The 26,031-nt window shown below is 35.9% G+C and overlaps 3 protein-coding genes and 1 pseudogene across 4 annotated transcripts; 2 read left to right on the plus strand and 2 right to left on the minus strand.

The window, feature by feature from the left end:
* Positions 1 to 990: 990 nt before the first annotated feature.
* LOC143631858 (uncharacterized) lies at positions 991 to 3,615 on the plus strand. Its single transcript, XM_077100482.1, has 5 exons — positions 991 to 1,458; positions 1,555 to 2,211; positions 2,266 to 2,560; positions 2,631 to 3,354; positions 3,451 to 3,615. Exons 1-4 carry the CDS (start codon positions 991 to 993, stop codon positions 3,323 to 3,325), a joined length of 2,115 nt encoding a protein of 704 aa, XP_076956597.1. The 3' UTR covers positions 3,326 to 3,354; positions 3,451 to 3,615.
* Positions 3,616 to 7,064: 3,449 nt separating this feature from the next.
* LOC143631818 (wall-associated receptor kinase 2-like) lies at positions 7,065 to 11,220 on the plus strand (annotated as a pseudogene). The gene is made up of 4 exons (XR_013153436.1): positions 7,065 to 7,605; positions 8,046 to 8,416; positions 9,581 to 9,751; positions 9,825 to 11,220. The product of XR_013153436.1 is annotated as a wall-associated receptor kinase 2-like (transcript).
* A 588-nt stretch (positions 11,221 to 11,808) lies between these two features.
* On the minus strand, positions 11,809 to 14,806 carry LOC143631859 (uncharacterized). Its single transcript, XM_077100483.1, has 2 exons — positions 13,351 to 14,806; positions 11,809 to 12,284 (listed from the first exon to the last, which is right to left on the minus strand). The coding sequence occupies exons 1-2, from the start codon at positions 14,804 to 14,806 to the stop codon at positions 11,809 to 11,811; spliced, it is 1,932 nt and encodes a 643-aa protein (XP_076956598.1).
* Positions 14,807 to 19,578: 4,772 nt separating this feature from the next.
* LOC143631861 (uncharacterized) lies at positions 19,579 to 21,773 on the minus strand. The gene is made up of 2 exons (XM_077100484.1): positions 20,829 to 21,773; positions 19,579 to 20,652 (listed from the first exon to the last, which is right to left on the minus strand). The coding sequence occupies exons 1-2, from the start codon at positions 21,771 to 21,773 to the stop codon at positions 19,579 to 19,581; spliced, it is 2,019 nt and encodes a 672-aa protein (XP_076956599.1).
* Positions 21,774 to 26,031: the final 4,258 nt, after the last annotated feature.

A 26,031-nucleotide genomic window follows, 5' to 3' on the forward strand; every position in this document is an offset into this window, starting at 1 on the left:
GTACCTTGAAAATTGAGATGTGCTTGTAGACAAAAAAGAAAAAGAAAAAAAAAACAATAAGTAGCTAGACTCAAGTTTAAATAAGTAGATGGATCCTACTCACCACTTATAATGTCGACGGGGAGACGCGTTGTAGAATTGTTTTCACCAAATAGTGCTTTAATAATAATGGATTAAAGGCGCAAAGACAATAGTTTATTTAATTCACAGGTGGCCCCATATGAATTATGGCAATTGGATTGCTATAAACGACCGATATAATTAAAGTGGCTGCGATTTTCTTTAATTTTCTTTATTTGTGCATGTTTAACAACGTGGTTCATGTTTTCCGCTGATAAGCGGCGCAACTTGTTATTTGTATATTTTTAAACGAATTAGTTTTGTTATCTAAAAATGACTAGCGACGCAACTTGTTGTTTGCTTGGGTATATATAAAAATTCCTGGAAATGACTTTTTAGTTTTTGAAATATCTTTTTGATTACCAAAAAGTTTAGAGTTTAGATATATAGCTCAAGTCAAAAATATTCAGATCATATTTGTTGTTTGGTTGAGGGGTTGTTTGATAGTCTTTTATAATTTCTTTAAGAAGCTATATCTGAATCGGTCAAATGTAGAGTATGTTTGGTTCACTAAAACGACACCTCTTAATAGTTAATTTTAAAAAAATGCGGACTGATTCGGAGGATATATCTTAATCAGTCAAACATCTTAATGATTCAACACAATATTGCCAAATAGTACCAATAAAACCAAATTAGCCAAAACCGAGTGGCTTTTTATAAACTCCATTTTAAAACAAATGCAATGTCAAAAGAAGAAAAAAAAGTAGTAATACATAAATTAATAATAGTAAAATTTATCAAAAATGCCACAATTCTCACGGACCATATGGTGTGATCATGATGTTCTATATATTCTAATAAATGCTTTCAGAAGTGTTATCCTAAAACAAATCCCATCTTTAACTTATTTCGATCAAATCATCTGACATGCCTCCCAGCTCAACAACTTATCTTAATCTTGTGAAACAACTTGATAAAGCATACAATGTTCCTGCTGACATCATATCTTCATTGTCGCGTTTCGTTATAATCATATACAACTCAGATCTGGATGAAAAGTATGGAAAACCCATGGTTTTGATTGGGATATACATCGCTTTAGCATCACTCTGTTGCATCCTTGCAATGGTGGCTGATTTATTACATGGTTTAAGAAGCAGAAAGCTATGGTTTCCATGCAAGTACTTTACTATTAATGCGGCTTCTCTCTCAGTTATAGCTGTCGCAATGAAGTTACCTGTGGATCTAAGTGCTTCGATGCCTAGTGTTGTTGACCAATTGGCAAAGCTCGGAAGCGTTGCCTTTATGTGCACCATGATGGCTAATCTATTGCCTTGCCTAGCAACCATGGACGGCAATGCGATGCTGGCAAACGTCACTGCAATAGGTGTTCTGGTAATCACCTTGGTGGTGAATGTTTGCATTCAAATACAAACAGGTGTGGTGGCCTGTACTTATTGTAAGGTCCCGTTAATGGAACAAGATGAATAGTATGAGATTCCTTCAGTGGTGTATAAAGGAGAGTACCCTGATTCTTTAGATGTCATAGGTGAAATTCCCTATTCCGCAATAGCCACAATATACGTGACTATGTTACTCGTGTTGTTGATTATACATGTATCTTCATCTATAGCAATTCTAAAATCCAAAGAGATTATAGAATCCAAATACCAAGAAGGTCATGCAAGAGCATCAAGATTCCTACAACAGCCAACCGAAGAATTATTAACCGTTGATAGGCTACGTCAACGTGTGAAAAACTACTGGATCATGGCAGGAAGTGGCAACCCCCAATTCCAAATTGCTTGCTCTCCCACAACCACTGCCTCAGGGGTAATATGCGCTTTAACAGCTATGTTTCACACTCTTACTATGGCTTGGTTATATGAAGATATGAGCGGCTGTGGTTCAGCTTATAAATGGACAACGCAGTTGATTGCCATAGTGCAATTTATAGGAGTCTTGCTTGCTTCAGTTGCACCTATTTCTAGATGTTTTGCATCCTTAAGATTTTATAAGGTTCCCATCAAAAGCATTTGGAGCTATATGAAGGTCTTTAAAGTTGAAAGCTACTGGACTCAGAAGTTATCTGATTGGAAAGATGGTAGTATTCCATTTCCATTTCCATTTCGTACCCACAGAAGCAAGGTAGTCATTAAGAATTTAAAAAGCTTAATTCTAAATTTTTTTATAATACTACAGAAGGGAGTTGTGGTAGTATGCAAGATTATAGCATTGATCTCGTTTTACTTTACGGCGTGTTTTTTGTATTTTCTGCGTTGTTTGAAGCGGTTATCAAAAGCCGCCTTCTGTTCATCATTAGAAAAGGCTGACCACTTGGATGAAAGCTCTTATGTTTTGCAACTTGAAGATGAAATGGAGCTTGCTGAGAGAGCATTAGAAGGTCTTTCAAAATCATTGGACCGGTTGATCCGAAATAGTGGGAAAAAACAGCCCAAAAATCTCATGAAACTAATTAATACAAAGTCTACAGAAGGTTTTCAAGGACTTAAAATGTTTGATAAAAATAATGATCATGTTCAATGTTCACCAACATCAAACGTAAGATTGTTGGAGCTTAGCCGTGGTAACCTTAGCAACCATTGCGGTTACTCTTCGTAAGATCAAAAAGGTGGAAGTGGATAGCTTGTTGAAAAGTGTGAGGGAAGGTCTTGACTATGTCACACTTGTGGAAAAAAACCTCAATGCTACACCTAATCATGTAAGCAGTCAGAAGGCGGCTGAAAAGTTGTGGCAAGAAGTTGATGTTTGCCACATATGGCTAGGAATCAAGTTGAAAGATATTGCTTCTCAAGTAACTAAAAGTGATTGCGTAGAGGATCCAACGATGCAAATTGTTCAATTGTTCTTGGAAAAAGCTAAAAACAAGATCAACAAATCAAGGGTGGGAAGTAAAGATGGTGATTATGAATTCACTTATATTTGTGCCAACTCAATGGTTCGTATAACTGAAACAATTATCAAGGACAGCGAGAAGAAATCATTTGATGAATTAATATCATCAAGGATTGCTGATACAATGGCTGCATGTCTCACCAACTTACCTCAAGTGATAGCAATCAAATGCCACACTAGTGCGATAGAGAAAAGGGAGTCATGTGTCAAAGGTGCAGCCGAACTTGTGGGTGAGACTACGGAGTTAATCAAAAGTCTTCAAGACGCATCTAGGCGTGTTTCAGGCATGAATCCAGACAACATGCCATTTATTGACAAATGGCATGCTTGTATGAGTGAACCCTGAATCATGTTTGTTCTTTGAGTAATGATCAAGTAAGTTAATTAATTCAGATTACTCTGTAATGTTGATTTCCTACTAATACTATACATATATAGATAGATGTATTAACACTAGATTTTGAATCACAGTGTGGTGCTATTATGAATTTCATGGGTCGCGCCTTTGCTCTTCAAACTAAGCTCGATGTGATCAAGATCAAATAAGTATGTTGTATTTTGGTTTCAGGTTAGTGTGTGAAGTTATGTAACAAGTTCTTCTGGCCATGTATGTGATTGTAATAATTGGTAGCTTTCTTTTCCTAGCTTATTTGTAAGATATGGTTGCCTTATATGTTTTTGTTTTGGTGTTTATGTTATATGTATTTATTTGTTTCCTTGGCATATTCCTGGATCATATGATCTTTAATTTCCACGCATATGATATTATGATCCATCCATGGGAATATCTCATAGAATAGTAAACAACTTTCAAAAGTGTTGTAGATTTTGAAGGTGGGAATAGAGGGTATAGGTGCTCCTACGAACATTTTTACAAATTAATTGATTAATATTCCATTGATGAGAGAATGTGATTTTTCTATAATATCTAATTAATTTGTTGTTGTGTTTAATTTTTTTTCTACATATCGATGTATAGTTCTTTTTTGTTTTAAACTGAGATCTATCCAAACTAAAGTATTTTTTTTTATTTATGAGACAGAGATACTTTTAATTTTAGCAACACATCATATCCCACCGTTATGAACTACTCTTAAGTTTTGTTTTGAAGATATCGACGAGTGTGCAGATCCAAACTCTAACCAATGTAACAGGACTTGTACTAATCTTCTGGGAAGTTTCAATTGTTCATGACCTCACGGTTATGAAGGAAACGGGAGAGAAAATGGGAGTGGTTGCACAACTAGGAACTTGAAATCCCTTGCACTAAAGTTATCTCTTGGTGAGAAACCTGGATGAATTACAAAAATTGCCACCTGGACCTTACCCAGATTTTTTTGGGGTGTGTGTGTGGGTGTGGGGGTGGGGGTGGGGGGTGAATAACTTTACCGCCACCCCAATGGTCGATATCTTCAAAACAAAACTTAAGAGTAGTTCATAACGGTGGGATATGATGTGTTGCTAAAATTAAAAGTATCTCTTTGTCTCATAAATAAAAAAAAATACTTTAGTTTGGATAGATCTCAGTTTAAAACACAAAAGAACTATACATTGATACGTAGAAAAAAAATTAAACACAACAACAAATTAATTAGATATTATAGAAAAATCACATTCTCTCATCAATGGAATATTAATCAATTAATTTGTAAAAATGTTTGTAGGAGCACCTATACCCTCTATTCCCACCTTCAAAATCTACACAAACACCATTCTCTTAGCATTAATAATCACTTTGTTTTTTTATAGTCGTCACATCTACCGCTACCAATCACCCAATTAAGCACCACGGGAATAGTCTCTTCAGTGCGAACGGCAAATTCTGGATCTTCAAAATCGAAAGCACCCTGAAAGTTGAATGCACTTTGCTCTCCAAGGAAAGTGTAGCCACATTTGTTGGAAGATCAAACTCGGGTGTGAAAAAAGATTGTGTTTGCAATAGCTACGTAAGTTGTTAAACCTGTGGGCAAGCTCGTCGAGCAGCACCCAATACCTAGATGATGTTATATATATTTTTTATTACAAATTATGTTAATTACAAAAGGAAAAAAAAACGACACACAAGGCTCCCACTTAGGCAAGATCTAAAGGATGCTGAGCCACTTGTGCTAATTAATTATTCATGCCTAAACAAGGTTTTTTTTTACGTATTTTAAATACAAATATTAAAAAAATCAAACACGGTGCACAAAATTCTCGCATATTCCAGAATCAAGATATGGAGGGTGTTGGGCCAACATGGGATTGGTATACAAAATTAACAAGTATTGTTTTTTATTTCAAAAGAATTTTAATTTATAAAAAAAAAGCCCAAATTACTCAATGCATAAGGCCCGGGATATATGCGATCCAGAGGGTGTCGGGCTAACATAGACATGATGTACCAAAACATGAATACCTAAACAAGGGTATTTTTGTTATTTTTTTAATTATATTGACAAAAAAAAAGGCAAAACCCGGGGCGCATAAAGTGTTGGACCAACTTGGGCATGATGTACAAAAGTTTCCATATATACATGAATGCAAACCAACTGGTACATCTTGAACAGTGGAACATCTAGGCACACACTCACTACTAAAATTCTTGCCTTCAATCCCTGCTACCGGAGACATGAATACATAATCGTCACACCCGACAACAAACATCTTGTTTCTTTCGGACAACGTAAAGTACGAGTTATCCACCACTAGCCCACTAGCAGTCTTATTTTGAATCACGACACTTGTTTGATCATAGCACCTCGAAGCAATGGTGTTCTTGCGCAACACTATGTGTGCTTTTTTTTAACGAGGACGATGGGAGAAACATTTTTTTTTACCTTTTTTGTTTTTAATTTATATTTTTAAGTTATGATTTTCTTATAAAAAATTTGAGGGGGATTTATTTAGGACAAAAATCATTTTCATCTTTTGCATTTTTGTCTCCTTTTTATTGAATAACCTGGACCTAAATTTTCATATATTATTGAAATTGCAAATCCACAATATATTAGATTTTAAATTAAATAAAATCAAATAACAATAAAACCTCGGTCCATGAACATTGCATTAGAGATAACACTAGTTAAAGGGTAATATAGTCATATATTCTTAATTTTAGGGCTTATTTTCTAATTGATATTAAAATGATAATAAAAGGTATGACAATAAAAAATCTATTTTCTTGAGATGCACCCTATCAAGTATCAAGGGTATTACTTTAGTGTATTTTTTATGTACTGATAATAAAAGTTATACTTAATATGAGCTCATTGACTCATTGTAATACTCAATTACTATAACAAATTTAAACGTAAGATTTCTACTTATTCTTGTAAAATATAAAAGTATTTTAATATAAAATACTATCAACATACCCCAGACACCTTGACAAACTATCCATTTTATCAGGATACTTGTCAATGAAATCAATCTTAGATTTTCTTCCCAACCATCCACTTAAAGCATAAACCGAGCTACCATCAGCAAAAAAATGAATGCAATAAATAAATAAATGAAATTAAAGAAGGGCATATTGGTCATTTACCATTAATTTTACTAAAAGTTTTAACGTCACTTGCGATGATAAAGTAAATAATTTGTAAATTGTAACAAACATTTAGATGTATAGTGTAATTAGTTAAAATAAAGAACCTAACATGCAAAATCTTTAATTTACTCTTAAATAAATAATTGAACTACACCTTGATTTAATGTAATTTTATTGTTGTGGCTGCTTCCGGCTTGTAGAGCCAGGCCCGCGAGTGGTTTGCTTTTGTTTGTGTTGATGTTTATAAAAGTTACAGTTCAAAAAATAAAAAGAAAAAAAATACAAGGAAAGAAATCTCAACCATGATTCTGTTTTTTCAAACATTTCGGATACAGAAAATAGTCGTTGACTTGGATTACTCCAACCTCAAAGTCAACTTCCTACTTTTGTCCCATTGAGAATTTGAGGTAGTCTGATCAAACACACATTCCTTTTGTCAATGTCAACTAGTTTGACTTTTATACATCAAACAACACAAATGTAAAACATGATAAAGAAAAAACCTTAAGTTATAAGTTATAACCACTTCCAATTTGATCTCACACTAATTGCAAAAATGCTTCTACTCTCCATATTCCTATATCTATCACACGTCTCATTCTTAACCGCGGCCGCAGCCACCAACACCACGCTTCCAGGCTGCCCCACCAAATGCGGCAACCTCACCGTACCATACCCGTTCGGTATTGGCACCAATTCGGGTTGCTCCATCGGCCCATGGTTTGACATCACTTGCAACTCATCCTTCAATCCCCCTAAAGCCTTCTTGCCAGCCGATCTATTTACTTACACTGGAATCGGAGTACCTTTGCACCGGGTAGAAGCGGTGGATATCTCTGATGAGCATGTGAGAGTCAAGAACACCGTTGCCTTAAGGTGCTATGATCAAACCGGTGTCATTGTTCAAAATAAGACCAGTGGGCTTGTGGTGGAAAACTCGTACTTTACGTTATCTGAAAGGAACAAGGTTTTTGCTGTCGGGTGTGATGACTACGCGTTCGTGTCTCCTGTGGCAGGGATCGAAGGCAAGAATTTTAGTAGTGGGTGTGTGTCTATATGCTCTAGTGTTCAAGATGTTCCCGTTGGTTCGTGTTCGGGTATGGAAACTTTTGTACATCATTCAAGCTTCGTCACTGCTAAATGCTAATGCGTCCCCGGTTTTGACATTTTTTTTATTAATATACACTTTAAAAAATTAACAAAAATAACCTTATTTAGGTATATGCATATTTTGATACATCATGTCCATGCTAGCCGGACACCCTCTAGATCGCATATATCCTGGGCCTTATGCGTCGAGTTTGCCCAACACCCTCTGTGTCTCGCATATGCGAGAGCTTTGTGCACCGGGTTTGGCTTCTTTTTTTAATTAAAATACTTTCGGAAAAAAATAAACCTTGCTTAGGCATGAATACTTAATTAGCACAAGTTGGCTCAACATTCTTTGGGTCTCGCGTATGTGGGAGCTTTGTGTATCGGGTTTGACTATATATATTTTTTTGTAATTCAATTCCTAAGTAAAAATAACCTTGTTTAGGTATGGGGTGCTGCGCAACGAGCTTGCCCACGGGGTTAACAACTTACATAGCCGTCGCAAACACAATCTTTTTCCACACCCGAGTATGGTCTTTTAACAAATGCGGCTACGCTTTCCTTGGAGAGCAAAGTGCATTCAAGGTGCTTCCGATTTTGAGGATCCAGAATTTGCCGTTCGCACTGAAGAGACAGTTCCCGTGGTGCTGAATTGGGTGATTGGTAGCGGGAGGTGTGACGACTATAAAAACACAAGTGATTATTACTGTAAAGAGAATAGTGTTTGTGTAGATTTTGAAGGTGGGAATGGAGGGTATAGGTGCTCCTGCAAGAATGGCTATCAAGGCAATCCTTACCTTTCACCTGGTTGCCATGGTTAGTCACATTTCATATCTTTTTTTTTATTTGTAGGTGACATATTTTTACAAATTAACTGATTAATATTCCACTGATGAGATAATTTGATTTGTCTATAATATATATTTATACTATATATAATATAGGAGTGAGAGACCTCTTAAATTTTAAGAGGTACCACTCATATTATACAAGTAGTAATACATTTAATTTTAAAAAATGTAGGGATAAAATAGTCTTTGTCTATTAAAAAATAATATACAATAATGGTCCTTCAACTTTAATAAAGTTTTGTTAATATATTAAATACTTACACATTTTTCCCTTAATTATTAACCAACTACCTCACAAACGGCCGTAACTTTTTCACACGCTAATATTTTTTCTAAAAAATTACACCATAAAAACGAGCATTTTATTATCTTTAATTTGAGTATTATATTGCTATAGTTTATTAATTTTTAAAAACTAACATGTTACATGATTACCAGTTATTATCGACAATGGGTCGGACATGCTCGACTAATGGTATTAGAGCGGGTTTGGGTTGGAACAAGTTAATACAAAAAGGGTAAATTTAGTTCATGTCGGGATGGGTTTAGATCGAAAGGGTTCTTGTCAAAACGGGCTTCGGGTTAACACATTTTCGGGTCGGAACATGTCCGTCAAAAAAGATTTTGTTAAAAGTAGTTTATTTGAAATTATTGTACATTTCATATTTGCTTCTTGCTTGTCGCCACCTGTTATGCGCGTCCAAGCATCAATTACGTGGATGACATTGTTTATACATACAAGGTTGCTCGCGTATAGGCATTATGTGGCGCGCTTACTGGCACCGGTTACACGCCCGATGCCACGTTAAACGCCTGCCACCGTCGGGTTACGCACGTACCATTACGAGGTTACAAACGTACTAACACCGGTTACGTTTGTGCGTACACCGCCGCATCGCGCGGGCAACTGGCTAGTAACTTATAATATCTAATTTTTTTAAATCTTAATACGTTGTTGTTGTGTTAATTTTTTTTTTCTACATTTCAATGTATAGTTTTTTTTTTCTCTTAAACTGACATCTATTCGAACTAAAGTATTTTTTTATATATGTATGAGGCAAAGAGATACTTTTAATTTTCGCAACCCTCACCGTTACGTGATGCACTATTCTTAAGTTTTGTTTTGTAGATATTGACGAGTGTGCGGATACAAACACTAACCCATGTAACGGGACTTGTACTAATCTTCCTGGAAGTTTCAATTGTTCATGCCCTCGCGGTTATGAAGGAGACGGGAGAAGAAATGGGAGTGGTTGCAGGGCTAGGAACTCGAAATCCCCAGCATTAAAGTTGTCTCTTGGTAAGCACCTCATACTTTCATGATTAGAATACTGATACTTGTGTTAATGATGCTAACCTTACTTGTAATACAGGTATCGGGATTGGATTCTTGTCTATATTCCTAGGAATGGGATGGGGGTATTTCAGCCACCAAAGAAGAAAGGTTATAAAGTCAAGGGAGAAGTTCTTTTTGAAAAATGGTGGCTTGCTCTTGAAACAACAAATTAGTTCGGATGAGTCGGGCGGTATCAATCAGCCAAACAAAATTTTCACAACTGAAGAACTAGAAAAAGCTACTAAAAACTTCTCCAACAACATGATTCTTGGTCGTGGTGGCTATGGGACCGTATATAAAGGGATCTTGCCTGATGGAACTGTTGTTGCAATAAAGAAGTCACGTGTTATGGATGAGACCCAAATTGAACAGTTTATCAATGAGGTGGTCATTCTTACTCAAATTAATCATCGGAATGTGGTTAAGCTCTTAGGGTGTTGCTTAGAGACCGAAGTTCCACTACTTGTCTATGAATGTGTTTCCAATGGCACATTATACCATCATATTCATGCCAACGATGAAAGTACATGGTTATCTTGGGACAATCGTTTAAGAATAGCAGTCGAGTCTGCTGGAGCACTTGCATACCTTCACTCGGCTGCTTCAAAGCCAATTATCCACCGAGATGTGAAATCTGCTAACATCTTGTTAGACGAGAACATGGTCGCTAAAATTTCAGACTTTGGGGCTTCACGGTTGATACCCTTGGATAAAACACAAGTGACCACATTGGTTCAAGGGACAATAGGATATTTGGATCCTGAATACTTTCATACAAGTCAGTTCACGGATAAAAGTGATGTTTATAGTTTTGGAGTAGTCCTTCTAGAGCTTTTAACTGGTAAGAAGGCACTTTGCATGGAAAACAATCAAGCAGAAAGAAACTTAGCAACCTATTTCCTTGTCTCTTTAAGGGCAAATAACTTATTTCAAATTTTTCACCCAAGAGTCGCTAGAGAGGGTTCGTTTGATCAACTCCAAGCAATAGTGTCACTAGTAAAACGATGCCTAATCATAAACGGTTATGACAGACCGACAATGATGGAAGTAGCTATGGAACTAGAGGGTTTGAGGAAATTGACTAAACAACCATGAGTTAATCAACATGGTAGTGAAGATGCTTTGAGCGAAGTATGCGAGGATGAACACTCTGATCTATATAATGTCTCGATTAATCCATACACGAACTCGGTAGAGGCTTCAAGCCTCTACAGTTCAGATCAAATTCATTCGTTGTACCCAGTTGATGAACCAAGATGATTACTCTTTTCGTTGCACCTTTGCCAGTATTCAAATCCACTGGAGGTGTCATGTAACTCATTCTATAGTTTAAATGATATTAGCAATGAATTCAACTAATAGGATGAGTTTCAGTTTGTTATATAATTTACTAATCGGATAAGTGGGTTAACTTTGTGTATGTTTTAGTTTGTTTGTTATGTATAACATTTTTTATGAATAAATGCATGTTGTTATATATATATGTAGTCCAGTTTTGGTTTATGTACAAAAACTTTAAAAAACATAGGAACCAACAAGAATGGGGCAAGACTTTACCATCAGTCTCAAGGATCGGGATTAACCCAACAAATATATAGTATATAGATGAAAATTAAAGATCAAATGATCCAGAAATATGCCAAGAAAACAAATCAATATGAAATTGTTTCTAAATCACACCAAAATCAAATACATATAGCAGGCAAACCATATCTTACAAATAAGCTAGGAAAAGAAAGCTACCAATTATTACAATCACATACATCGCCTGGTTACATAACTTCACACATTAACTAGAAACCAAACTACAACGTACTTTTTAATCAGGCATATTAATTTGATCTTGATCACATCAAGTTTAGCTTGATGAGTAAAAGCGCAGCCAATGAAATTCATAAGTGCTCTGCATTATAGTTCAAAACCTGGTGTTAGTACATCTGTATATGTATAGTAGGAAATCAATTAACATTACAGAGAAATTTGAGTTAACTTACCTGATCATACTCAAGAACAAACATGATTCAAGGTTCACTCAGACAAGCATGCCATTTGTCGATAAATGGCATGTTATCTGGATGCATACCTGAGACATGCCTAGAAGAGTCTTGAAGGGTTTTGATTATCTCTTTAGTCTCACCTAGAAGTTGGGCTGCACCTTTGACACATGCCTCTCTTTTCTCTATTGCAGAAGTGTGGCATTTCATTGCTATCACTTGAGGTAAGTTGGTGAGACATGCCGCCATTATATCAGCAATCCTTGATGTTATTAATTGATCAAATGATTTCTTCTCTTTGTCCTTGATGATTGTTTCAGTGATATGAGCCATTGAGTTGGCACAAATAGACGTGAATTCAGAATCGCCATCTTTAATTCTCACCCCTGATTTGCTGATCTTGTTTTTAGATTTTTCCAAGAACAAATGAACAATTTGCATTGTTGGATCCTCTAGGCAATCACCTTTATTTACTTGAGAAGCAATGTTTTTTAACTTGATTCCTAACCATTTGCGGCAAACATCAACTTCTTGCCACAACCTTTCAGCCGCCTTCTGACTGCTTGAAGAGGTAGGTCCCAGCAGAGACCAGTTGGTCCCGCAAGACTCACCTTGAACAGGGACGTCTGCGCAAAGGCCATCTGCTCCCGCAGGACCCACCATGCTCATAGGATCTTACGCGCAGTACACAAGCTGAACAAGCAGGGAAAGCCTCCCAATGGTGAAGTACCCCGCCTGTTCCCGCAGTTGCGGATACAAGCCATCAGGGAAGGCTACCCGCAGACAGCAGGGCTACACGCACAAGACACTAGCTACTTCAGTAGTCACATGAAGAAATGAGCAAGGCGGGAACAATCCCGCCTAAATGAGCCAGTCTGATTCTGAAAGATCTTTTGTACCATGCCTACCAAGGTATGGACAGGACAGACGATCTGACCAGAACAGCCCATGAGCCAATCACAGGGTGACAGCTCATCGACAACAGGGCGAGGAGGAGCACCCTCTAGTACTGTTTGTCACTATTAGCCGCTGCCTACTCACCAACCCTTACTGAGGAGCATGCGCGGCCTACAGTTGGTGGAATAGTGTTACTGTTGGCCGTAACCTATTCACCAACCAGCATGGCCTGCGTACAATCCACAGTAAGTGGGACGTGCATAAACTACAGTTGGTGGAATAGTGCAGCCTACTTTGTTACTGTTGGCCGTAACCTACCCACCAACCAGTATGGCCTGTGCATAGTCCACTGTTGGTTGAACAGGAATACTATTCAGCAGGCTGTACCTTCTTGGAAACCTACCTTCGGCTATAAATACTCCAATATCTTGGAATGGTAAGATCATCTGATATCCAGTTATCTAGCAATCTCTTAATATATACTTATATTCAGAGCAACCTAGTCTGATTCTCACGCCGGAGGGTGGTCACAAGGAGGAACTCCCCCCTTTTCAGTGACGAGCTTACGGTGTTTGTTTTGCAGGTCTCCTGAAGAACAGCCTTCTCAGTTAGACCTCATCCGTGGGAAACATTACTTAACCCCTAGATTATCTATAATCTGTACCGGGTCACTTAGTGTTTCTTCACTGCTTACATAATCAGGTGTAGAATTTAGGTTTTTTTCCACAAGTGTGACATAGTCAAGACCTTCCCTCACACTTTTCAACAAGCTGTCCACTTCCACCTTTTTGAACTTACGAAGAGTAACCGCAATGGTTGATAATGTTACCACCGCTAAGCTCCAACAATCTCGATATTCTTCTTTTGATGTTGGTGAACATTGAACATGATCATTATTTTTATCAAACATTTTAACTCCTTGAAAACCTGCCGTAGATTTTGTATAAATTAGTTTCATGAGATTCTTGGGCTCTTTCTTTTCACTACTTTTTATCAACTGGTTCAAAGATTTTGAAAGACCTTTCAGTGTTCTCTTAGCAAGCTCATTTTCATCTTCAAGTTGCAAAACATAAGAGCTTTCATCTAATTTTTCATCTTCTTTTCCCAATGAACAACAGGCGGCTTTTGATAAACACTTCAAACAACGCAGAAAATACACAAGACATATTATTGAGAAAAATGGGTTCAATGCTATTATCTTGCACACTACCACAACTACCTTTTGAAGTGTTATAAACACGTTGAAGATTAAGCTTTTCAAATTCTTGATGACCACCTTGCGTTTGTGGGTACGGAATGGAAATGAAATACTACCATCTTTCAAATCAGATAACTTCTGAGTCCAATAGCTTTCTACTTTAAAGACCTTCATATGGTTCCAAATGCTTTTAATGGACAACTTATAAAAGCTTAAGGGTGCAAAACATCTAGAAAGTGGTGCAACTGAACCCAACAAGGCCCCTATAAACTGCACTATGACAATCAACTTTGTTGTCCAGTCATAAGCTGAGTCACAGTCGTTTATATCAATAAATGTCCAAATCATAGTAAGACTATGTAACATAGTGGTTATAGAACATATTACCCCAGAAGCAGTGGTTGTGGCACAACAAGCAATGATGAATTCGGGGTTGCCACTTCCTGCCATAATCCAGTACTTGCTCACATGTTCCCGTAGCTTATCAACCGTTAATAATTCTCCGGTTAATGTTGAAGCTTCTTTATGACGTTGTTGATATTTGGGTTCTAGAATCTGTTTGGATTTTAGAATCGCTAAAGATGAAGATACATGTAGTATCAACAACAAGAGTAACATAGCCACATAAATTGAAGCTATTATAGAATGGGGAATTACACCTGTTTGTATTTGAATGCAAACATTAACCACCAAGGTGATTACCATAACACCCAAAGCTATGATGTTCGCCAACATTGCGTTGTCGTCCATGGTAGCTAAACAAGGCAATAGATTAGCCATCATGGTGCACATAAAGGCCACGCTTCCGAGCTTTGCCATTTGGTCCACTTCACCAGGATACAAACCACTCAAATCCACAGGTAACTTCATTGCAACAGCTATCACAGAGAGAGAAGCTGCGTTAATAGTAAAGTACTTAACGGAAACCATAGCTTTCTACTTCTTAAACCGTGTTATATATCAGCCACCATTGCGAGGATGCAGCAAAGAGATGCTAAAGCGATGTATATCCCGATCCACACCAAAGGTTTGCTGAACTTGTCCTCCAGATCTGAGTTGTATATTATGTCAGAGAAACGTTGCAGTGAAGATGTAATATTATCAGGAACATGATATTTTTCATCTTGGAGTTGTAGGAGAAGGTTTTCATAAATTCTTGAGTTGCGACCCATATCTATGTTCGAACTGTAACCACAACTGATAATTTGATTGAGATATGATGGGATTAGTTCTCAGAGAACACTTCTGCAAATCTTATATATATATAGCACATACAGTTCACGTACCTTTAAGCTGTCCGTGTAGTGATATTTTTTATAAAGTTTATTATCAATATTATTATCATTATCATTTTCTTACTTCATTTTGAATTATATTCTTTTCCCACCAAGTTATTACTCTTTTTGTCATATTGTGTTTAGAGGATGTTTAAAATATTAGTTAAAGGGTTTTAAAAACTGATAGTTTTCCAGTTAATTGGCATTAATTGATCCGTTCAGTTATAGTTTAGTCCACCAAGCAAAAAGATTAATATAATTAAATATATTGACTTAGGCTACATGTCTTAACTTATACCATGGGAGGACCTAGCGTACACGCGGAGGAGTACCCGCGCTACCCCTCAACTTTTTCTTGGCGAATACATTTTAGTGCATTTTTTTTATCTAGCTTCTTCGTTATATGTATTTGTCACCCTTGAACAAAATTTTTATAGTCCGTGCTACCTCTCAACTTTTCTTCTATCCATCACTGTTTCAGACATTAATTGTAGACTACTGTCAAACAAGTAGGTGTCATCCTTCATTTTAAGATATGCAATTACCTTAGATGTATAAATAAGCATTAAATAAACCTTAAATCAATCTTGTTCCAAAAGTTACCTGGATGACTGACTGGAGATTCATCATAGATTTCAAAAATGCTGGCGAGTTCTTTACATAAACATTTCTATAAACACGCATTTTGAGTTTCAGCAAAATTCATTTGCCTCAAACATAAAATGGATAAGGTTGTTATTCATACAAAATCAAAGCTCGTTTCTTAGATAGCAGATTCAAGGTTGTGACAAAGTAATTAGGTACAAAAGAACCTGATTATGTCCAATTTCATGAATACCTTAAAAATTGGCCTACACAGTAAAATATGAGAACATCATCCAGTTAACCTTTATATTAAAGGCATACAAATTTAATATGTTACCTTTGTATAAAGACCAACAAAAAAACTGACAATTATTTACTACCACATATTACAGTGACCAGCAGGAAGTGATCTCCTTTCGGGTCACGAGCTAACTGATCAGGGTATGCTAGTTATAATTAAAGTTCGCCAATAATTTCAGTGAGTTCGAGAAAATGGATTTGTCTTGGCTTTTAATTTGCTAGTGGACTTTGAAAATGAGTTAACAAACAAAGCTGCAGAAGGTAGCAGGAAAATAATATACGGCATGTTACACGAGCTGATGGTAATATAGACTGTAGAAGAGTTAGATAACATGTTAAAGTAGGTTCATGTTAATGCAGAATGGACCCTTCGTTTAGGGTTTTCTAGTACGCTAATCGAAATGTACTAGGTAACTAATTATAGATGTTAGAAATGCAAGTGAAGTATATATAATTGATTGAGTGAACTGCGGTTTTCGTCTATGTGGTTTGTCCAAATCTGCGGTTTTTGTCTAATAGTTTCAAATTTGCGATTTTCGTCCATGTAGTTTTATTTCACTTGCAATTAAACCCAAATTCATTAACCTCGTTAATAATGGTCGTTAAACCCATCAGCGTGCTCCTCGCGTGAGGGGCATTTTTGTCCTTTTCTTCCCAAATAAACCCCAGTCATAATTCGCAAGCCCCCTCACGTGAGGGGCTGAGGTGTATTTGGGGAGGAAAAAAGGACAAAATTGCCCCTCACGTGAAGGGTACACTGATGTATTTAACGACCAGACTTAACGGGGTTAACGAATTCGCGTTTTATTGCAGGTGAAATGAAACGATAAGGACGAAAATCACAAATTTGAAACTATTGGACTAAAACCGTAGATTTGAACAAAACACATGGACGAAAACCGCAGTTTACTCTAATTGGTTATAAATCCGAAATCCGTACGTAAAAGTCGATAGTGAGATCATTAATAAGATAATTAGACACATAATTAAATAACAATTACTTGTTTCAAATTAAGCTTCCAAATTACACAAACATACTTAAACCTGCATGTGTAAAGAAAAGAAAATTGCAGACAAATAGCCAATACACAGCAAAATTCCAATTTGCCATATATCCTTTAACCTGAGGCCACCTGTGAAACCATATTTGGCGCCTTTAATCCATTATTGAAGCAGCTACACGTGGAGAAAACAATTGTACAATGCATCACCCGGACAAAGCTGGCTAGTGAGTGAGTGAGTGGGGTCCATCTACTTTTAAAATTGAGTCTTTACATTTTAGGGACGATTGTTGATATATAAATAAGAAATTTGAATAGGAAAAAATGGTTTAGTATAATTGGTTATTAGGTAATCGGTTTTGTATCCAACCCACTCATAGGGTATGCATAGTGTATAACATGTGAATGCATAAACCGTAACCAAACCGGGTATCCAAACAATGGAACCTTCAATAATCAAAAATCACAAGGAAAAAATCTTTTCGGATCCAAAAAAATAGTCGTTGACTTGGATTAGTCAAATATTAAGGATAAGCTTTTAAAACTTACTTATTTACTATTTGTTTGTTGAAAAGCAAAAAATATTTGATAAAGTAACTTCAAAAGCTTCAAAATGAAGCTTTTTAAAAGTTGCTTTTAATTTTCAAAAATCAAATAAACAAAAACAGAATTTTAAAAGCTCTCCCGAACACCCCCTAAAGTCAACTACCTACTTTTGTCACATTGAGAAAGATTTGAGGTAGTCTGATCAAGTACATATTCATTTTGTCAAATGTCAACTAGTTTGACTTTTATACATTAAACGACACAAATGTAAAACATAATAAAAGAACCTTATTAACCATTTCCAATTTGATCCAACGCTAATTGCAAAAGTGCTTCTACTCTCCATATTCCTATATCTATCACCCCTCTCACTCTCAGGCGCGGCTGCAACCACCAACACCACCATAAACTACATCACGTTAGAGAGGGTTCGTTTGATCAACTCCAAGCAATAGCTTCTCTAGTAAAACGATGTGTAAACATAAACGGTTATGACATACCGACGATGATGGAAGTAGCTATGGAACTAGAGGGTTTGAAGAAATTGACTAAACAATCATTGGTTAATCAACATGGTAATGAAGATGCTTTGATCCAGGTATGCGAGGGCGAACACTTGAATCTATATAATATCTCGATTAATCCACACAAACTCAGTAAAGGCCTTCAAGCCTCTACAGTTCAAATCAAATTCATTTGTTGTACGTACCCAGTCGATGAACCAAGATGATTTCTCTATTTGTTGCACCTTTGCCACTATTCAAAGACATTGGAGGTGTCATGTAACTCATCCTCTAGTTTAAATGATATTAGCAATAAACTCAACTAATAGGATGAGTTTTAGTTTGTTACACTTTACCAATATATAAGTTGGGTGAAATTTTTGTTTGTTATAGTTTGTTGGTTATGTATAACCTTTTTGAAATAAACGCATGTTGTTATGTAGTCCAAATTAGGTTGTACAAAAACTTAAAAAACATAGGAACCAACAACAAGGCGACACATGCATCCATATAGGAACACATGCTGTTGATGCTAATAACAACACCCTATAAATTGGTATAACATCAACATATTTTTCGTAATAAGTAAACCTTCTAGAGCTGACCGATAACAATTAACAACATCATGTCAATGACATAACAACGCCCAATTTTTTGTAACAAAAATTTATTCATACATGGGAAAACGTAACAACATAGTGTTAATGGATAACAGCTCCATATTTTTTGTTATAAAAATACTTTCAGACCTGAACAAATGACAACAGCACCATGTTGCCGGTTTCAAGATTTTGTACCACCAGTTATTATGCCTGCGTTAAGCGGTTGGGCACGCAGTTATACATTTTAAAACCTTGGTACAACACGAGTGTTAAAATTTGCAACGTAAAAACATGAGAAAGTTGAAATGCTTTTGCGTAATATAATAAAACATTAAAGGCTAGGAAAAAAAAGTTGGGAAAAAAAACTGGATTAAAAAAATTAACAAAAAATTACTGCTCCAAGGATCAAACCCAAGTGAGGGGAATAAATGGGGTAAGACTTACTGCCTCCCCTAAGGATCAGCATCAACCCAACGAATATATAATACATATATATATGGAAATCAAAGATCATATGATCCAGAAATATGCTAGAGAAACAAATCTATATGAAAATGTTTCTAAATCACACAAAATCAAATACATATAACAAGCAAACCATATCTTACAAATAAGCTAGGAAAATAAAACTACCAATTATTACAATCACATGCATCGCCAGAAGAACTTGTTACATAACTTCACACACTAACTAGAAACCAAAAACAACATTTGAACTTGATCGAGTTTAGTTTGAAGAGCAAAGACGCGTTCCATGAAGTTCATAATAGCACTACATTGTGGTTCAAAATTTAGTGTTAATACATCTATATATGTATAGTAGAAAGTCAACATTACAGAGAAGTCTGAATTAACTTACCTGATCATTACTCGAAGAACAAACATGATTCAGGGTTCACTCATACAAGCATGCCATTTGTCAATAAATGGCATGTTGTCTGGATTTATACCTGAAACACGCCTAGACGGGTCTTGAAGGCTTTTGATTAACTCCGAAGTCTCACCCAGAATTTCGGCTGCACCTTTGACACATGCCTCCCTATTCTCTATCGCACTAGTGTGGCATTTCATTGCTATCACTTGAGGTAAGTTGGTGAGACATGCAGCCATTATATCAGCAATCCTTGACGATATTGATTCATCAAATGATTTATTCTCGCTATCCTTGATGATTGTTTCAGTGATACGAGCCATTGAGATGGCACAAATAGACGTGAATTCAGAGTCACCATCTTTACTTCCCACCCTTGATTTACTGATCTTGATTTTAGCTTCTTTCAAGAACAAATCAACAATTTGCATCATTGGATCCTCTATACAATCACTTGTAGTTACTTGAGAAGCAATATCTTTTAACTTGATTCCTAGCCATATATGGCTAGAGCTAGCATCAACCTCTTGCCACAACCATTCAGCCGCCTTTTGACTGCTTACACAATCAGGTGTAGCATTGAGGTTTTTTTCCACAAGTGTGACATAGTCAAGACCTTCCCTCACACTTTTCAACAAGCTAGCCACTTCCACCTTTTTTATCTCAGGAAGAGTGACCGCAATGGTTGCTAAGGTTACCACTGCTAAGCTCCAGCAATCTCGATATATTACTTTCGATGTTGGTGAACATTGAACATGATCATTGTTTTTATCAAACATTTTAAGTCCTTGAAAACCTTCTGTAGATTTTGTATTAATTAGTTTCATGAGATTTTCAGGATGTTTCTTTTCACTGTTTTGGATCAACTGGTCCAAAGATTTTGAAAGACCTTTCGGTGTTCTCTTAGCAAGCTCATTTTCCTCTTCAAGTTGCAAAACATAAGAGCTTTCATCCAAGTTGTCATCCTCTTTTCCCGATGAACAACAGGTGGATTTCGATAAACACTTTAAACATTGCAGAATATACAAAACACACATCGTGAAGAAAAACGAGTTCAATGCTATAATCTTGCATACTGCCACAACTCCCTCCTGGAGTTTTATAAAAAAGTTGAGAATTATTTTTTTCAAATTCTTGATGACTATCTTGCGTTTGTGGGTACGAAATGGAAATGGAACACTACCGTTTTCCCAATCGGATAACTTCTTAGTCCAATAGCTTTCTACTTTAAAGACCTTCATATGGTTCAAATGCTTTTGATGGATACCTTATAAAAGCTTAAGGATGCAAAACATCTAGAAAGTGGTGCAACTGAACCAACCAAGACACCAATATATTGCACGTCGAGAATCAGCTGTGTTGTCCCTTTATAAGCTGAACCACATCTGTATGTACTAAAATCTAACCAACGTATAGTTAGAGTGTGCAACAAAGCTGTTAAAGCACATATTACCCCTGAGGCAGTGGTTGTGGGAGGGCAGGTAATTAGGAATTGGGGGCTACCACTTCCTGCCATGATCCAGTAGTTTTTCACGTGCTGTCGTAGCGTATCAACGGTTAACAATTCTCCGGTTGACTGTTGTAGGAATCTTGATGCTCTTACATGACCCTCTTGGTATTTGGATTCTATTATCTCTTTGGATTTTAGAATTGCTAAAGAAGAAGATACATGTATTATCAACAACAAGAGTAGCATAGTCACGTAAATTGCAGCTATTATGGAATAGGGAACTCCACAGATGACATCTAAAGTATCAGGGTACTTTCCGCTAGCCACCATTTTAGGAATATGGTACTCATCTTCTTTCATTAATGGGACCTTACAATAGGTACAGGCCACCACACCTGTTTGTATTTGAATGCAAACATTAACCACCAAGGTGATTACCATAACACCCAAAGCTATGATGTTCGCCAACATTGCATTGTTGTCCATGGTTGCTAAACAAGGCAATAGATTAGCCATCATGGTGCACATAAAGGCCACACTTCCGAGCTTTGACACTTGGTCAACAACACCAGGCATCGAAGCACTTAGGTCCACAGGTAACTTCATTGCGACAGCTATCACAGTGAGAGAAGCCGCATTAATAGTAAAGAACTTACAAGGAAACCATAGCTTTCTGCTTCGTAAACCATGTAATAAATCAGCCACCATTGCAAGGATACAACATAGAGATGCTAAAGCAATGTATATCCCAATTAAAACCATGGGTTCGCCATACTTTTCTTCCAGATCTGAGTTGTATATGATTATAACGAAACGCGACAGTGAATTTGTGACAGCAGCAGGAACATGGTATGTTACATTGAGTTGATGCACAAGATTAAGATAAGTTGTTGAGCTGGGAGGCATATCTGATGATGTGATACAAGTTTTCGGATGACCATTTCTGAAAGCACTTATTTAGAATATATAGCACATAGTCACATACAGTTCACGTACCCATAAGGTGCCCCGTGTGTAGTGCCATTTTCGATAGAAATTATTATTATTATTATTATTATTATTATTATTATTATTATTATTATTATTATTATTATTATTATTCTCTTCTTTGTCCACAATGTTATTACTGATATTATTTATGATGATTGCTGTTTAGAGGCCGGGTATTTGAAATATATTACTTTAAAGGAGTTCCAGTCAATTTTGGTTACTTTGGTTTTATTTCATAATTGTAAATTGTAATCATACATTTACATACACAAGGAAAAACACTACCCTCATATAGCAGTAATATATAAAAGAACTTTAACAAAATAAGAGTTAAAAAAAAAAAGAAGAGTTTAATAAAAAAACACATTATGAAACATAAATAATAGTCTTTTAATTATGGGGCGTGGTAGATAGTCCGTCTCGTATAGCGTGGCCACCTTACCTATATGAGGAGTATGAGTATATATACGACGTGTATTGGCGTCTTTGGGTGTCTAGACAGCAAACAACGCGACTGGATAGCCAAAGCCCACTTGAAATCAACCTGTCATCTAATGCAATAAACCAGATGCCATCGTGTCAAGAGGTCATTCCCTGTTAGCTTTATATAAAAGACCAATACAAAATGACAGTTATTTACTACCACATATTACAGGGACCAGGAAGTCAGGAGTGTACATTCTCCTTTCGGGTCACAAGCTCATAGTATGCTATAATTAAAGTTCTCCAATAATTTAGGTGACTTCGAGAAAATTGAATTGTCTTGGCTTTTAATTTGCTAGTGAACTTGGAAAATGAGTTGACAACAAAGAAAGCTGCAGGAAAATAATATATGGCATGTTACACGAGACAGTAATATAGGAGTTAGAGAACTTGTTAAAATAGGTTGATGTCATTGCAGGGCGTTGGGCCCTTCGTTTTAGGATTTCTAGTTCGCTAATTGCAAATCAATGTACTAGGGTAACTAGCTAATATCAATGTAAGAAATGTAAACGAAGTATATATAATTGATTATAAATCAAATGACCGTACGTAAAAGTTTATTGTAAGATTAGAAAGATAACTAAATCAAAATCTCTTGCTGTTTCAAATTAAGCTTCAAAATTACACAAACATACTTAAATCAGAAATTAACAAGTTGTAAAATGATAACTTAACAAGTAATTAGAAAACATGAATCATATGTTGTTAACCTGCATGAGTAAAGAACACAAAATTGCAGCCACTACACAGCAAAATTACAATTTGTTATCCTTTCACAGAATCACAGTGTTTCACTTGGGGCCACCTGTGAAACTACTGTTTGGCGCCTTTTAATCCATTATTAAAGCATCTACGTGTAGAAAACAATTGTACCATGCATCACCCTGACATAACTAGTGAGTGAGTGAGTGGGATCCATCAACTTTTAAAAATTTGTGTCTAATCTGCTTTTAACATTTTAATAATACTAGCAAATTTGTGAAAGATTAGTGAAATTGTTGATATATGCAAAACAAAATTGAATAGAACAAAATGGTTATTAGTATACAATTTTACTTTAACTAGTAACTACCTAATTAATAACTTATACAACTTTGGTGTTTCTGACTTTAGAAAACTCATATGGTGTTTTGCAACTTAAATAATGCGCCAACATGTAGCCTAGTTTTTTTGTTTTCTTTTACATTTCATATGACTTGGATATGTTCCTCAATCGTGTATAGAATTCACTTTCAGATTAATGTATGTTAAAGAAATCGATAATCGGATGGATAAGATACAAAGTAAGTTTAAAAAAGACAAGAAGTTCTATTATGTGGAACTTGAAGTATGAAATGTAAAGAACCTTACATGCAAAACACAATAAGGAGGGAGATTGACATGCAAGTATGCAACTATCACCCTCTCATTACAAAGTTTTAAGTCTAAATTCATTATGATGTGCTATCTTTTTAGACTCAAAACATTTAAAGCCAAACTATATCACTGGAACCGGTCTCACTTGATAAATTCACCAATAAACCGAAAGTTCTGTTATGGTTCGGTTTGAATGTTTGATACAAAACCGGACCGATTCGCACCCTAAAAGGCAGCATATACGGACAAATATGGTTCATAAATGATTAAATGGAATGTAACATTATTTGGTAGATGATTGTAAATGGTTAAAAAATATGTTTGGTTAACACCCTAGAAGGCAGCATATGGACAAATTAGAAATATGGTTCAAAAATCCAAAGTAACATTATTTGGTAGAAGATTGTGTGGTGGAAAATATGTTGGTGAAGGGAAACATAAGGGCCCTCTGTATCAATTCTATGCTTTTTAAAGGACCTTTAGGTGATTATTAGAGAGAGAGAGAGAGAGATGGATGGATTAAAAAGGTTTATTTCATTTTACACTGAACGGGAAACAATTCCATAAGTAAGATGAAATATTGGTATGTTATTTGCATTGAATTCCTTACTCTTGGCGCGTAAGACTTGTGATCTACCTTGGTCTTAAAGTTCCTCGCGATATACTCCACACACGGCTTAACCGGTTCCAATGCGCATTTATCCAACAAACCAGAATTGCGCCTTCACCGAGCTAGAGAGCCTAAATTAATTCATTTAACGCACTACTAGTTTGGTGTGCTAGAAAAGGCAAATTTGAAACCGAACTAGCAACCTGAGGTCCTGAAACGAAACCGGTTTCATCGTTAACCAAACAGTATAATAGTATAGAGTTAAGTGTCATTTTAGTACATGTGGTTTGGCCAACTACACAACTTTAGTACATGTTCTTTATTTTGTGCAAATGACTACCTCAATTTTAAAAAACTTGCATTTTTAGTACTTTTTTTCTAACCCCGTCTATTTTTTCCGTTAAAATAAGGATAATTTGGTAACTTCGTTATTTTCTTTGTTTTTTTCTTTTCTTCTAAACGCATATATCTTGTAAACACGAAATCCACAAATCATAACATCAAAATCCAAATCCTAAATCCCCAAACCCTTTCTCCATATCATCATAGGGTTTAAACTTTTACAATATTTGGGGATTTAGGATTTGGATTTTGATGTTATGATTTGGGGATTTAGGGTTTACAAGCGTTAAAAAGAAAAGAAAAGAAAAAAACAAAGAAAATAACGAAGTTATCAAATTAATTCTAACTTAACGGAAAAAATAGACTGGGTTAGTAAAAAAAATACTAAAAATGCAAGTTTTTTAAAACTGAGGTAGCCATTTGCACAAAATAAAGAATAGGTACTAAAGTTGCGTAGTTGGTCAAACCACAGGTACTAAAATGGCACTTAACTTTCATCGTTAACCAAACAGTATAATAGTATATGATTAATGATTCCCGGTTCCCACCTTTGTTGAACACATATGGCCCAATCAAGGAAGCCCTAAGTAGTAAACAAAATTTTACATATAGCCTATTGAATGTTCTTAGGGCCCAAACAGCCATTACTCTTAAGGCCCAAATACCTAGTTTCCTTTGCTCATTTAAGCCCGATTCTACCCTTTATAAGAGCTAGGGTCGTCCAAACCGCTCGTCACTCGAACTCGCTCATCGTTCGTTCGGAAATTGTTTGGAAAATGCTCGCTTGTTTTTTTGCTTGATTGTAAACGAGCCGCTCTGCTTGGTTCGGTTTGTAAACGAGCAAAGGTCTGCACGATTCGGCTTAAATATTTTTAATTTATAATATATAATTATATATGAACAAATATATAAATATATAGACAACACATATAAAATATAAGTATACAATATTTTTAACTCTTTTAAATTTTTCCTATTACGTCAAATTTATAGTTTCATTATTTCAATTCAAGTTTTCAGAATACTAGAAGTTCGTTTACAAGCTCACTATATATCACTTCAAACTTCTTTTTCTTAAAAATTTATAACCTATTATACGTTTGTTTAATAATAATTTGTTTACAGAATATATTATTTACAACCTTTAAACCTGTTTCTTATTGAAATTTTTAGTGTGAAAGAGAAATAAATAATGCTCGAAAATCGCTCAATGTACGATCGAAAAACGTTCGATTCGGT

This window comes from Bidens hawaiensis, unplaced genomic scaffold, assembly GCF_021521415.1.
Source record: "Bidens hawaiensis isolate Kalapana, Puna unplaced genomic scaffold, B.hawaiensis_p1.1 tig00006258_1, whole genome shotgun sequence".
In the NCBI taxonomy this organism is placed as follows: Eukaryota; Viridiplantae; Streptophyta; class Magnoliopsida; order Asterales; family Asteraceae; genus Bidens; species Bidens hawaiensis.

Bases quoted from the DNA above. Each gene is read 5' to 3' on its own strand.
- LOC143631858 (XM_077100482.1), top strand. From the start codon at position 991: ATGCCTCCCAGCTCAACAACTTATCTTAATCTTGTGAAACAACTTGAT. The intron at 1,459-1,554 runs GTAATCACCTTG...CAAGATGAATAG, and splicing joins TCACTGCAATAGGTGTTCTG to TATGAGATTCCTTCAGTGGT. The intron at 2,561-2,630 runs GTTTTCAAGGAC...ATCAAACGTAAG, and splicing joins TAATACAAAGTCTACAGAAG to ATTGTTGGAGCTTAGCCGTG.
- LOC143631859 (XM_077100483.1), bottom strand. From the start codon at position 14,806: ATGGTTTCCGTTAAGTACTTTACTATTAACGCAGCTTCTCTCTCTGTG. The intron at 12,285-13,350 runs GTGACCCGGTAC...GCAAATGGTTAG, and splicing joins AAGCAGTGAAGAAACACTAA to GAATCAAGTTAAAAAACATT.
- LOC143631861 (XM_077100484.1), bottom strand. From the start codon at position 21,773: ATGGTTTTAATTGGGATATACATTGCTTTAGCATCTCTATGTTGTATC. The intron at 20,653-20,828 runs GTATCCATCAAA...ATAAAACTCCAG, and splicing joins CATCCTTAAGCTTTTATAAG to GAGGGAGTTGTGGCAGTATG.